The sequence below is a fragment of the Grampus griseus genome (genome assembly GCF_964374135.1).
Source record: "Grampus griseus genome assembly, chromosome: 6".
NCBI classification, from domain to species: Eukaryota; Metazoa; Chordata; class Mammalia; order Artiodactyla; family Delphinidae; genus Grampus; species Grampus griseus.
Window position 1 is genome coordinate 12,434,786 of NC_139000.1, and position 12,176 is coordinate 12,446,961.

General features: G+C 49.1%; 1 protein-coding gene across 1 annotated transcript in view; it reads right to left on the minus strand.

Annotated features, from left to right (window-relative positions):
• Positions 1-12,176, minus strand: part of MORN5 (MORN repeat containing 5) — a gene marked incomplete at its 3' end in the record, with an annotated part of 33,308 nt that overhangs the window by 17,126 nt on the left and 4,006 nt on the right. The window contains exons 3-4 of the mRNA XM_082656127.1: positions 10,526-10,637; positions 6,467-6,598 (exon numbers count right to left, since the gene is read on the minus strand). Of these exons, the coding sequence (XP_082512253.1) occupies positions 6,467-6,598; positions 10,526-10,637 (244 nt within the window). The remainder of the gene's footprint in view (positions 1-6,466; positions 6,599-10,525; positions 10,638-12,176) is intronic.

The following is a 12,176-nucleotide window of genomic DNA, read 5'->3' on the forward strand; positions in this document are numbered from 1 at the left end:
ACTGAATTTTGTATAATTTGTTGAAGAATCTGAGGGACTTGCAGGCAGGTCCTCTGCCCGCCTGCCTGCTTTTCTTTCACAAACGATGAATCACCTCCAACTTGTGGGACCCGTGTGAGGCGCAGAACACCCAGGGCTGAGTCAGACACAGACACACGGTGCCCGCCCTCAAGAAGCTCTCAGTCTAGTGGGGAAGACAGGCAAATAGGGGTTCTTCTACTGTCATGGGCTAAGTGCTGTGAGGCTCGTGGGAGCGCAGAGGAGGGACATCTCACACAGACAGGATGGAGGGAGGCGGGGGGCGGGGAGGGCGGGGTTGGTCAGGGAAGGCTGCCTAGAACAATGGTCCTGACCCTTAAGAAGGCTGTGAAATCAATTTAGTGCACAGCAGCCATCATTTTAAAAAACGGAACAGAAAATATGGACTTCTCTGGGTGTCCAGTGGTTGAGTCTCCACGGTTCCAATGCAGGGGGTGCGGGTTCGATCCCTGGTTAGGGAACTAAGATCCCACATGCTGCACGTAATACAAAAAAAAACAACAACAAAAAACTGAATAGAAACTATCATAGCACATCTCATGTGAGAATACATACGTGAGTGTGAGTCTGTGTGTGTTCTGGGTCATGATGTAAATCATTCCTGATACGAGCCGAGGTCCAACGGTTTGAGAGCCACAGTTTGAGAGGATTCTTGCCTGCCCTGCTCCCCAAAGCCTAGCGCACTGCAGGCACTCAAAGGCTTCTGGATGAGCGGACGGATGGATTTCAACTCTCGCAATGATACGGCAGTACGTACTGTCCTTTCCAGTTAAGAAAGGCACACTTGGAAACCCAAGTCTAGCAAACCTGGATCTGTCAAGCGTGCTCACAGCCTAGCAATTTGTAGCTTAGCCGTCCGGGGCTTTCTCTCTGCCCAGGGGGAAAGGAAGCCAGCCCAAGGTGGGTGAGGGGCCGAGGCAGTTCCGAGCGAAAGGCGACCCTTCTGCTGGTGCCCCAGCCTGTGACCTCCTATAAAGCAGCATCCCCGGCTCTGACCCACCCAGGTGGCACGTGCCTCATAATAGCAGTGGCTTAGGCCACTGCGTTTACTCTGGGATGGCCTCAGTCACCCGCCTCGGGCCCACGCGGCCAGCAGTCCTGAGCCTCCAGGATGCCGACAGGAAGCACCGTTTACGGGGCAGATTGGGATGCAGGGGAGAAAGGGCCCCGGGGGAAAACAGAAGATGGACAGAAGGCCACATCAGTCCCTGGAGGGTGAGATGAGTCAAGGGTAATGACGAGGTGGCTACTAACAGAGACCCCTTTTTAGTGGTTTTCAGGACACTCCGAACTTGATCTGCCCTATGGTATCAGGACCAAAATACCCTTCCTCCTCCATCATAGGCTCTCAAGGTTAGAAGTGGCCTAGAAATCATCCAGTTCAACCATCTCATTTTGCAGATGGAGAGAAAGGGGCCCAGAGAGGGAAGGCACTGGCCCGGGGTCAGCCAGCAGGCAGCCTGGAACCTGGGGACCGTGGCCCTTCAGATGCCCCTCTCTTGCCATCTTGCTGGAAGGATCTCCCATTTCCTATCCTGTGGCCTCTTTTCTAATGTAACAAGAGAAATCTTTCTAATGGACAAATCAGTTACTATTCCACTCGCCTAAAACCCTCCCTTACTCCCCCACGGCTCTCAGGTGAACAGGCACCTGCGATCTTTCCTCCGGCCCTCTTGGGCCTCCTCTCCTGCTTTTTCCCCTGACGTATTGGTGTCTCACACTCCTGAGCGACCTGTAGCCTCTTAGATGTGCAGCGCTCTCCCCCATCTCTAATCCTTTGCACATCCTGTTCCCTCTGCCTTTAACACTCTTCCCGACCCTGATGCACTTGCCTGCCCTGATTTAGGTTTCACATTAGATCTTGCTTTTCCCAGAAAACCTCCCTGGCCTGCTGGCCTCCAGGCTTTGGGATCCGCACGAGGTTCTTCTGCAGCAACTCTGAACTGTCACGATCCATTTCACTGTCACTTTCTCTTGCTGCCTGAGAGCCCCTAGGATGCCACTGTCACCTTCATGCCTAACACAGAGCCCGACCCATAGCAACCGGTCAATAAATATTTGTTGCCCAAACAATAATCAGTGTCTGCCCTTCTAAGAATGGCCTTCCCTTCCCCGATGCAGTTTTTTAAAAGACTTAATTTTTTAGAGCAGTTTTAGGTTCACAATAAAATTGAGAGGCAGGTACAGAGATTGCCCATATATTCCCTGCCCCACACATGCACGGTCTCCCCCATTATGAACATCTCCCACCAGATGGTACGTTTGTTACCATTAATGAACCTACATGGACACGTCATAATCACCCAAAGTCCTTAGTTGACATTAGGGTTCACTCTTCGTGTTGTATATTCTATGGGTTTGGACAGACGTATAATAACATGTATCCGTCATCATAGTATCATCCATAGTATTTTCACTGCCCTAAAATCCTCTGTGCATTCCCATGATGCATTTTAAAGTTTATCATCAAGCATGGCTTTTGCCCACAGGATTCTGGGAACCACAATTTCTGATTCCCCAGTCACACCATGCATATTCATGCCTCTGTGTCTTTGCCCATGCTGTTCCCTGTGCCTGGAACGCCCTTACCCAACGAGCCTGTTTATGAAACCCCTACTCATCCTTTAAGACCCATCACTTAGGGAATTCCCTGGTGGTCCAGTGGTTAGGACTCTGCACTTCTACTGCAGGGGGCACGGGTTTGATCCCTAGTCGGGGAACTAAGATCCCACATGCCATGTGGCGCGGCCAAAAAAAAGACCTATCATTTCTGGGACCTTTTTCCTGACTGACACCCTCCACCCCGGACGGGTGATCAATTCCCCCTCCCCATGCCCCCCCTCCCATTCTCCAGGGCTTCCCCCCACCAGGGTCCACATCACATGATATTGTGATTATATTTTTCTGTATCTGTCTTCTCCACTAGTCTGTGGACCTGCACAGGACCAGCATGTCCTCTCAGTGAGGCAAGACTGGAATACAATTCAAATGTAGAAAACTGAAAATGCATCAGTTGTATTGTACAACAACTGAAGAAAGATCATGCTAACACAGAATTCCCCAAAACACTAGTGCCATAAAAATTCTCCCTGCTGCCCCATCTCCCAACTAATTTTATGGTCAAATAATTTTAGGAAATGATGTAACTATATCTCTCTGGTAGAGATTCACAGTCCACACTCATTCCTTAATTTATTTTTTTCATATACAGCTAATGAGCGCCTAATACGTGCCTGGGTCTGTGCTTGCTGCTGGAGCTACAGAAGTGTGCCTGTTTTTAAGAAAAAATTTTGCTTCCTTTCTCCTGTAACTTTGAACTTTACTGGTTCAGAGGCCTTAGTTCTCAAGGAGAAATGGTCCCACCAAGTGATACAACAATGGTTCGATTGAACTGGAAGTGGAAACAGCCACCTAGCCATTTTCGCACCTTATGCCACTGAAACAACAGGCAAAGTAGGGGAATACATTGCTGGCTGGAGTGAGGGATCTCGACTGCCAGGTGGAAATTGGGTTGCTGTTACTGGGGAAGGGAGACGCTGTATGGAACCCAAGGGGGTTCTCTAGGGCACTTCTTAGTACTTCCACTGCCAATAGTAAAAATGAATGCAAAACTAAACCAACCAACGAAACAACCAAAAAAGGCAGGACCAGTAAGGATTCAGACCCCTCAAAAATGAAGGTTTGGGTCGCCCTACCTGTCAAAAACTAGACCAACTGAAATGTGAGCAGAAGGCAAATGGAACATGGAATTTATAATAGAAAAAGGAATTTATAAGTATTAACTACAGCCTCATGACCAGTTATAGAAAGAGGACTGTATCAATGATACAGTGTTTCTTCCTTGCTTGTATGTTTATGTATAACGGTATCTATATCATTTATCTATCTACATATTTGCTTTTATTAACTAATTCTTTTTCTCTTCTTTCCTCTTTTCCCCTTAATATTTTATAGGAAGATTCTTGGCAGTGGCGTGGAGGTTGTAGATTAGGCAGGACTGTCAAGGGATAACATCACTCAAAGATGGATGCGACGTCTACTGGGTTTAAGGTCTCCCCTCTCCGAGGAGGTGGTGAGAGCATCTTTGTATTAGTAGGAAGGACAGTTGCGACTTGTAATACAAAAGAGCACAAATGCGTTATCTCTGCAGCAGAGAAGACTGTGTTTGGATGCTGAGCAGCAAAAAGCAGTTGATGGGGCCAGTTATGAAGCTACTGACGCTCAACTCCAAACCCACCTTTCTGCACTCTGCTTGGCGATGCTGGGACTGGGACCACGTGGAGGACACTTCTCCTTTGCCAGCTGGCCTCCAGTCAGGTGCTTCAAGGCAGACAGAGGGGGAGGGGACACGCTCCTTCCTGTTGTGCTTGCTGCTCTGGTCGGTGTCTCAGCAGTGGCCTTTCACTTCCAGTTTCCAGCTTTCCCCACACTCCTAGAACCAGCATCATCGTGCTCTCTCTCCAGAGGCCCTCCTGGGCAGTGCCCCCTCCTCACAAGTCTGGGATGCAGCTCCTGGTTGCGGGGGCCTCTATCAATCTACATTCTAATAACCCAATCTCTTGCTTCCCCCCCGCCCCAGTTTTGAGGTGGTAGCTGCTTCCCGCAGTTACTTTCTCTGTCACCTCAATGTCTTCCTTTTGGTTTTTCAGCTCTCCAATACTTACTTAACCAATTTCCTGATATTAAATTCTTTGTTTTTCTGACTGGACACTGGACAGGTACAAGTGGAGACAAGACAGACAGAGTCCCTGCTCTCAGGGACCTTACCATTTAGTGGGAGAGGCAGACAGCAAGCAATTCATTACACAAGTGAGTATTTAATTACAGTTGAAATAAGTGCCGGGAAGGAAAACTACAAAGTATACCAGCACCTAAAAGGTCCTGAGAAGCCCTTCAGTAAGTAAAACTGTTTAGTATTACTAACTCAGTATCTCCTTAGTTGATTTGATCAAGAAACTTCATGGGAGCCTATTTATATCCAGCAGAATTAGTGTTCTATATAGTACATTCTGTTAATGGAAGATGAGAAGTCAGAGAAAAGTGCCAAGGACTTGGAATACAAACATTTGCCATGTCCCCCCAGCAGCACCCAGTGGGCGAGGGGTATCTCAGCTCCAGGATTCAGCCACGACATCAGCTGACGATTCCCTTTGCGCTTATTCCAGCACCACAAGGCAACTTTCTGATCATCATTGAATGACTGAGTAAATTTCCCTACAGGGAGTGGAAACCCTCAGCAGCCAACCCAGGCCTTCTGGTCTACCTGGCAGTTTCTTTCTCATTACACAGTAGGGTTTCTTGACCTGGGTCTCTAGGGGAACCATCAGCCCCTTAAGACTATATGCAAAATGCATATGTGTGTGTGTGTGTATGTGTGTGTGTGTGTGTGTGTGTGTGTGTGTGTATACACATATATATTTGTGTGTGTGCATATGTGGGCATTTTCCTATGAAGAGGGTCTATAGTTTTGGTTATTCCTAGTGGGACTATGGCTGTAGAAGAGAGAAGGGTTAGGAATCACGGTGTTAAAGGAAAATGTTCTTGTTCTTATTTGTACATTGACCTCTTGCAAGTTTGGTCACTGTAAGTCAGTCCTTCTCAGTCTGATCAGCTTGTGTTCAGTCACAAAACTGAGGTTCTGGATCTTCCAAGGTACTCCCCAGGCTGAGGGGCCAGCAGTCATCTTGGACCACATGGCATCACTCACTTTCCAGGCCTTTACCTGTGCTGGTTCCTCTGGCTGAAAAATCTGTCCCCACACCTTAGGGTCAACTCCGCATCATTTTTTGGGCCTCAGGTTAGCTATTTCCTTCTTGAATCCTTCTCGGAATTTCCAGTTCTGGATTAGATAGCACTTCTTTGTGTTCCCACAGCATCACTCCCACCTCTCTGGGACCCCATTCCCATCTCCACTACCCCCCACCACCATTTAGGGCCATGTTTTTCCCTTTCATTATGCTTATTCCATGATGCAATTAACCATTCATAGTACTTGTCTGCTATTTGCCAAACATAAGCTCCACGAGGAAGGGGTTTGTGGCTAGCTTTGGTGCCCAGACCAAGCAGAGCGTCTAGCATACAGCAGGCACTTACTAGCTGCAGGGAAGCATGCAAAGATAAGTACTTGAATCCTTTCCATGCTACACTTATGTGCTGTTACAGTTAGACCATTAACGTCCTCTGCCCTACTCTGTGACCATGTATAGACTTGTCAGCCATGAGAATTCCAAAGAGTGAAACATTCAGACAATCAATTTTTGGACAATCAATGATTGGCAAAAGCTTCTTTCTCGCTAAATGCATGCATGTGTGTGCACACGTGTGCACAGACCTACATGTGATCAGACGAGACTGGGCACGTTCAGGGTGGTATGGCCATAGACCAAACTTACGTGTGATGAGAGAAGAGAAAACATGTGCCACATACCTGCATTTCTCAGAAAGCGATTCTTATAGTCCTTGACAATCCTCGTGGTTGGGTTATAGAAGCCATCTCCGCAGTCATAACAGCCTGGAGGGATTTTTCTGGGCGGGTCCATATTGGTGAGTCGAGAGATGCCTTGAAAGGATATCATGGATCATTAACTCACCACCAAGGCCAAACCCAGTCCCAACCTAAAGTCCACTTTTGGCTGGTTGCTCATGTGACAATCCGGCCCCATTTCTAGACCACACACTCCCTATCAGGGTACACAGCAAAAGCACCACAAACAGGGCCCCGGAGGAACTTTCTGAAAATGGCTCCATGAGTAGGTTCTGGGAAACTAAGTTGCCTGCATTCCTTGGCTCGTGGCCATGCATCCCTCTGACCTTCACTTCCATCATCACATCTCCTCTCCCTCTGCTTTTATCATCACCTTGTCTTCTCTCACTCTGACCCTCTTGCTCCCTCTTATAAGGACCCCTGTGATTACACTGGGCCCACCTAGATAATCCAGGATAATTTCCCCACTTCAGGGTCCTTGACTTAATCACATCTGCAAAGTCCCTTTTGCCATGTAAAGTTAACACATTCATAGGTTCAATGATTAGACATGGACAGCCCCCTATCTTCTTCCCTTGACCCCATCCTCTATTTCTAGGGACACCATGAAGAGGGCACAGGTTCTGGAATCAGAGAGACCCTGAGGATGTGTCAGAGTCGGCCACATAGCTAGAAAGGCATGTCTGGGAGAGGAATGGCATTCAAGGTGTGAGCAAAGGCCACAAGATATGAGCCTTCATGCCTCGCTCAGGAAGCCTTGTGGAACAGGGTGTGTGTAAGGAAAACAGCAGGAAAGAAACGGGTCACGTGGGCAAGGATCAGGTGATGAAGAACCCTGACCCAAACTACCAAAACAGCTGCCAGGCATTGTGCTAAGTGCTTGACTCCTACTATTTCGCTTACTCCTCATAGCAACCCTGTGGTCCCATTTTACAGATAAGAAAACTGAGGCTCAGAGAGGTCAAATAACTTGCCCAAGGTTAGATACTGAGCTCTGTAGCCTATACGTTAAGCTGCTGATATCAGGGGAGGCGAGGGTCTGGGCACCGCCTCCCAGAACCGGGGACATTGGAACCACCAGGAGTCGGTGTACCTTGAAGGTCATAACCCCTGTGTGTTGTCTCTCTTGGACGCTGAGGCCTGAGGAAAGGAGATAAGGTTGGAATAAGTAACTTCTCGGTTTCCTTCTACGAGTGGGTCTGTAATTCCCTGTCCTCTGGACTGAGGGCTGGATGCCTGCCGAGCGCAGCACACACTCACAGCTCAGGGTCCCGCACACAGCGGGGCTCTGAGGCTGGCTGACGATGATAAGCAGGTACACTATCGGCTGGTGGTTACTGAGGGCACACTCCACGCCAAGCGCTTTACAGCCAGTTCTCTCCCCGAAGCCTCCTGCCAAAGCCCATCTCATGGATGCCTTGCCCCGGCCCTAACAATGCCTGCTGCCGAGGCGGAGAGGGGGCTTTTGGAGAGGTGAGCAGAGTGCCGAGGGACTTGGGAAGGAAGTGCCACTGGAGGAGAAGGCGTGGCCGCGGGAAGGGTGTGCGCTGCCTCACGCAGCTTTGGCAAAACCTAAGCCTTGTGAGAGCTGAGGGCCTGAGGCCAGGAGCTCTTTGCCTGCAGGCCTCAGCTGGGGTGAAGAGCTCATGACAACGTCATCGCTAAGCCAGGGGGAGCCATTTACAAGGTTCTCCCGTGGCATCCAGACCGGCAGCTATGTGAAGGCAGAGACTGTGTCCTCGAAGCTCTCGGTCCCCCAGGGCCCAGCCAATGTCTGCCACAGAGCAGGTGCTCAGGGAACGTCTGTGAACAGCATTGCTGTAACTACCCAGAGTGCACCCATCACCTCCTACTGTGACGTCAATATCATTGTCCCTGTTTGATAATAACTCTTTATCGAGCACCTCCTACGTGCCAGGCAATGTGCTAAGCACTGGGGACACACAGAGCCTTTGCTCTCGAGGAGCTCACAGTCAGCTCCTCGAGAGAGACACTCATGACAGAGCTGGGGGAGTGGATCGTGGCTGCTGTGATTTCTCACGGGGAGCACTTGCCTAGTCTGGGAATTCAGGGAAGGGTCCCAGGAAAGGGGCATTAAGCTAAGACCTGAAGGGTGGGAAGGAGTTATTTGGGTGAAGTGAGAGGGTTAGAGCATTCCAGGCAGAGGGAAAGGCAAGAGCATGGTCTCTTGGAGGAGCAGAGAGAACATCCGAGAAGGGTAGGGAGCGAGGGATGAGGCTGGGGACCTCGCAAGAGCCAGAGCACGCTGGTCATTCTAAGAGTGTGGAACCTCATCTTCAGGGTAGCGGGGCGGCACTGGAGGGCTGGTGGCAATCAGATTCACGGTTTTCAAAGATGAAAGTGACCACAGAGTGGAGAATGGCCCAGAGGGGGTCAAGCGTGGATCTTAGGAGATCAGGTAAAGAAGGGCAGAGGATGGAGGTCTGGAATAGGGCAGCGGCAGAGAGGATGAAGAAACTCAACTTGGCACATGGCGGTGTTTGGTAAATATTTGTTTAATGAACAAATGGATATACTTTAGAGGCAGAATCCGTAGGACTAGGTGATGGATTGCACATGGAGGTATGAGGAGGCGGGATTAGGCTTATCTCGGCTGGGGGTGGGGGGGAGTGACAGTCTCTGGGGGAGCAATCCTTGGGGGAGAGGGGGCTGGTGAGGAAGGTAATGAACTCAGTGCAGATTGAGGGACAACCAAACGTAGGTGTTGGGGAAGCTGGATGCAGGAATCTGAGACTCAGGGATTTTGATTTCAATTTGATTTCAATTAAATGAAGGCTTAAAAGTGAAATCACCTTGTAGGGAGAAGGCACAGAATGATGACAGAAGAGGGTCTAAGCCAGAGAGCCGTGGGGAACCCCAAAATTAATAATCAAGGGGAGGAGAAGCTGCAAAGGAGACGGGATAGAAAGAAAGTGGGAGAGCGAGGTGTCAGGAAAGCAAAGGGAGAGAAGGAGTCTCACCTGGTCAGCTCTCCGATCCAGGTCACAAAGCCAGGCTTTGCACTGACTGACTCCGACCCTGAGCGCCTTCTGGAGGTTTCTGTCCTCAGGGAGGTTGAGCTGCCCAGGCTCATCCAGCTACTGAGTGGGAATGCTAGGACTCCAACCCTGACCTTCCAGCTCTCTGCTCTGTCAACTACACCACATTATCTCATGGTAGGATTTTTTTTTTTTTTTACAGTTTGCAACATCATTTTCCCACATTTGGATATGTCATCTGGGCTGTGCCGAAATCTAGCCTTTTGAGGTTCAGCTGACCTCACCCGAGTCTCAGAAACACAGGATGAGCCCCTTAAGCTGCTAGAATCCAGACTCTAGCCCCGCTGTCGCCCTCTGTGACGGAACTCGATTTTTGCAGGGATATAGCGTGAGGCAGGGGACCTCAGAGAGGAAGACATGGGCTCCCATGGGAGCTCTGCCACTGGAAACATGTTTGGACTACGTGGACTCAGCTTCCTCCTCTGTGACATGGAAGGACTAGGAAGGCAGACATGGCAGGGCCATCTGGAGATTCTACGAGACAGGGATTATAGAGGGCCTCACCCAGCACCCGATACACAGAGCACACGCTCCACTGGTGCTGGCCCACGTTGGTGCTACAGCTGATCTGATGAATGACAGCAGCTGAGATGTATTGTGCACCTACTGCGCGTGCAAGACACTGCTGTAAACACTTTACACGAGTGATCTTATTTATGAGACACGTGGGGTAAATGATGCTATTGTCCCATTTTGCAGGGGAAAAACTGAGGCACAGAAAGGTGGAGGCACGGCCCTTGGTCCCCGGCTGGTACAGGCGAGCTGAGATTTGAGGACTGGCCTCTCTGATTCTAGAACCTGGCGCTTCTGCATTCTGTGACCCTGCTCCGTACTCCTCCCCTTTGGGTGGGTTACTTCAGTGGCGCCACAGCCCAGTTATTTAGAACCGTTTTTCACCTTCCTCTCTGTTTGGGTGTGAAGGGAAAGAAGGGTGCCTGGGTACCTGCAGGCTTCAAGCCGTAGCAAATCTCAGTGTAAAACCTCCGATCGTAGGTGTCGCAGTAATGCCAGTGCTCAGCGTCATACTGCAGCCCGTCGGAGAAGGTGTATGTGCCCTGGAAGGTAAGGAGCACACGCACAGGTCTGAGGAGCCCACAGCCCACTTGCCAAGAAGGACGAAAGTCAAGGGAAGGGGTGGCTTTTCCATTGCCGTGGAAAAGAAGTGATAAGTATCACAGCTATCACAGCTGCGGTGATTAGGAGGAGTGGTTAGGAAGTCCTGGCACCCAAAATATGCAACTCAAAATATGCAATGCTGTATACTTAATAGGGTTGATTCAATGAAAGTCGGTGAGATAGTACATGAAAAGCATTTGACATAGGGTTGGCATATGGTAAACAGTCAATAAACGTTACTATTATTCTTTTATTATTATCACGGCTTGAAAGTTCAGAGCCCTCAGTCATGGCTCTTTGTCCAAACATGTACATTCAGCTTTTGCTGCCTTAGTGCTAAAGGAAGCCTCAGGATGTAGACATCGCATTGGCCTGGGCATCAGGAAGCATGGGTGGAAATTCCAATACTATTAATTCACTGGGTGACCTTGGGTAAGTCACATCCCCTTCCTGGGGCTTAGATTCTCCAAGCTGTAAAGCGAGGAGTGTTTCTTAACCTTTTTTTAGGTCATGAGCCAGCCCCTGTACACACCCATAATCCCACGAAAGTTACAGATCCTTTCTCTGGAGAAATTATAGTCACATGTACACAGAAGCTTTTGTATATAAGTTGGGAGATTTCATTGACTCCCTGAATTCTACTTGTAGCCCACAAATCCCAGGCTAAGAACTGACTTAGATGATTTATCATGATAGTAATGGTGGAGTTAACATTTATTGAGTGCCTACTGTGTGCCAGGTACTGAGCAGAGTGCTCACATATATTGCCTCATTTATTCTCATAATCATCCTAGGAGATGCCTAGTACTCTCATGGCCAGTGGAATCATGGTCCCCCAAAGATGTCCACGTCTAATCATTGAACCTATGAATGTGTTAACTTTACATGGCAAAAGGGACTTTGCAGATGTGATTAAGTCAAGGACCTTGAAGTGGGGAGATTATCCTGGATTATCTAGGTGGGCCCAGTGTAATCACAGGGGTCCTTATAAGAGGGAGGCAAGAGGGTCAGAGTGAGAGAAGACAAGGTGATGATAAAAGCAGAGGGAGAGGAGATGTGATGATGGAAGTGAAGGTCAGAGGGATGCATGGCCACGAGCCAAGGAATGCAGGCAACTTCTAGAAGCTGGAAAAGGCAAGGAAGTGGATCCTCCCACAGAGCCTCCAGAAGGAATGCAGCACTGCTGACCTATTGTAGACTTCTGCTGTCCAGAACCATAAGATAATAAGTTTCTGTTGTTTGAAGGCACTGAGTTTATAGTAATTTGTTACAGCAGCAATATGATACTAATACAACCATTGTTCCAGTTTATAGACAAGAAACATGAGTCTCAGAAAGGGGAGGTCATGGGCCCAAGGTCACACAGTTGGTGGCATAATAGGATTCAAATTCATCACGGCCTGTCCAGGAGCCCTTCTGGATCCAGAAGGAGAGGATTCCAGAGCCCTGAAGATCAAGAGGAGGGAGAAAAGGGCAGC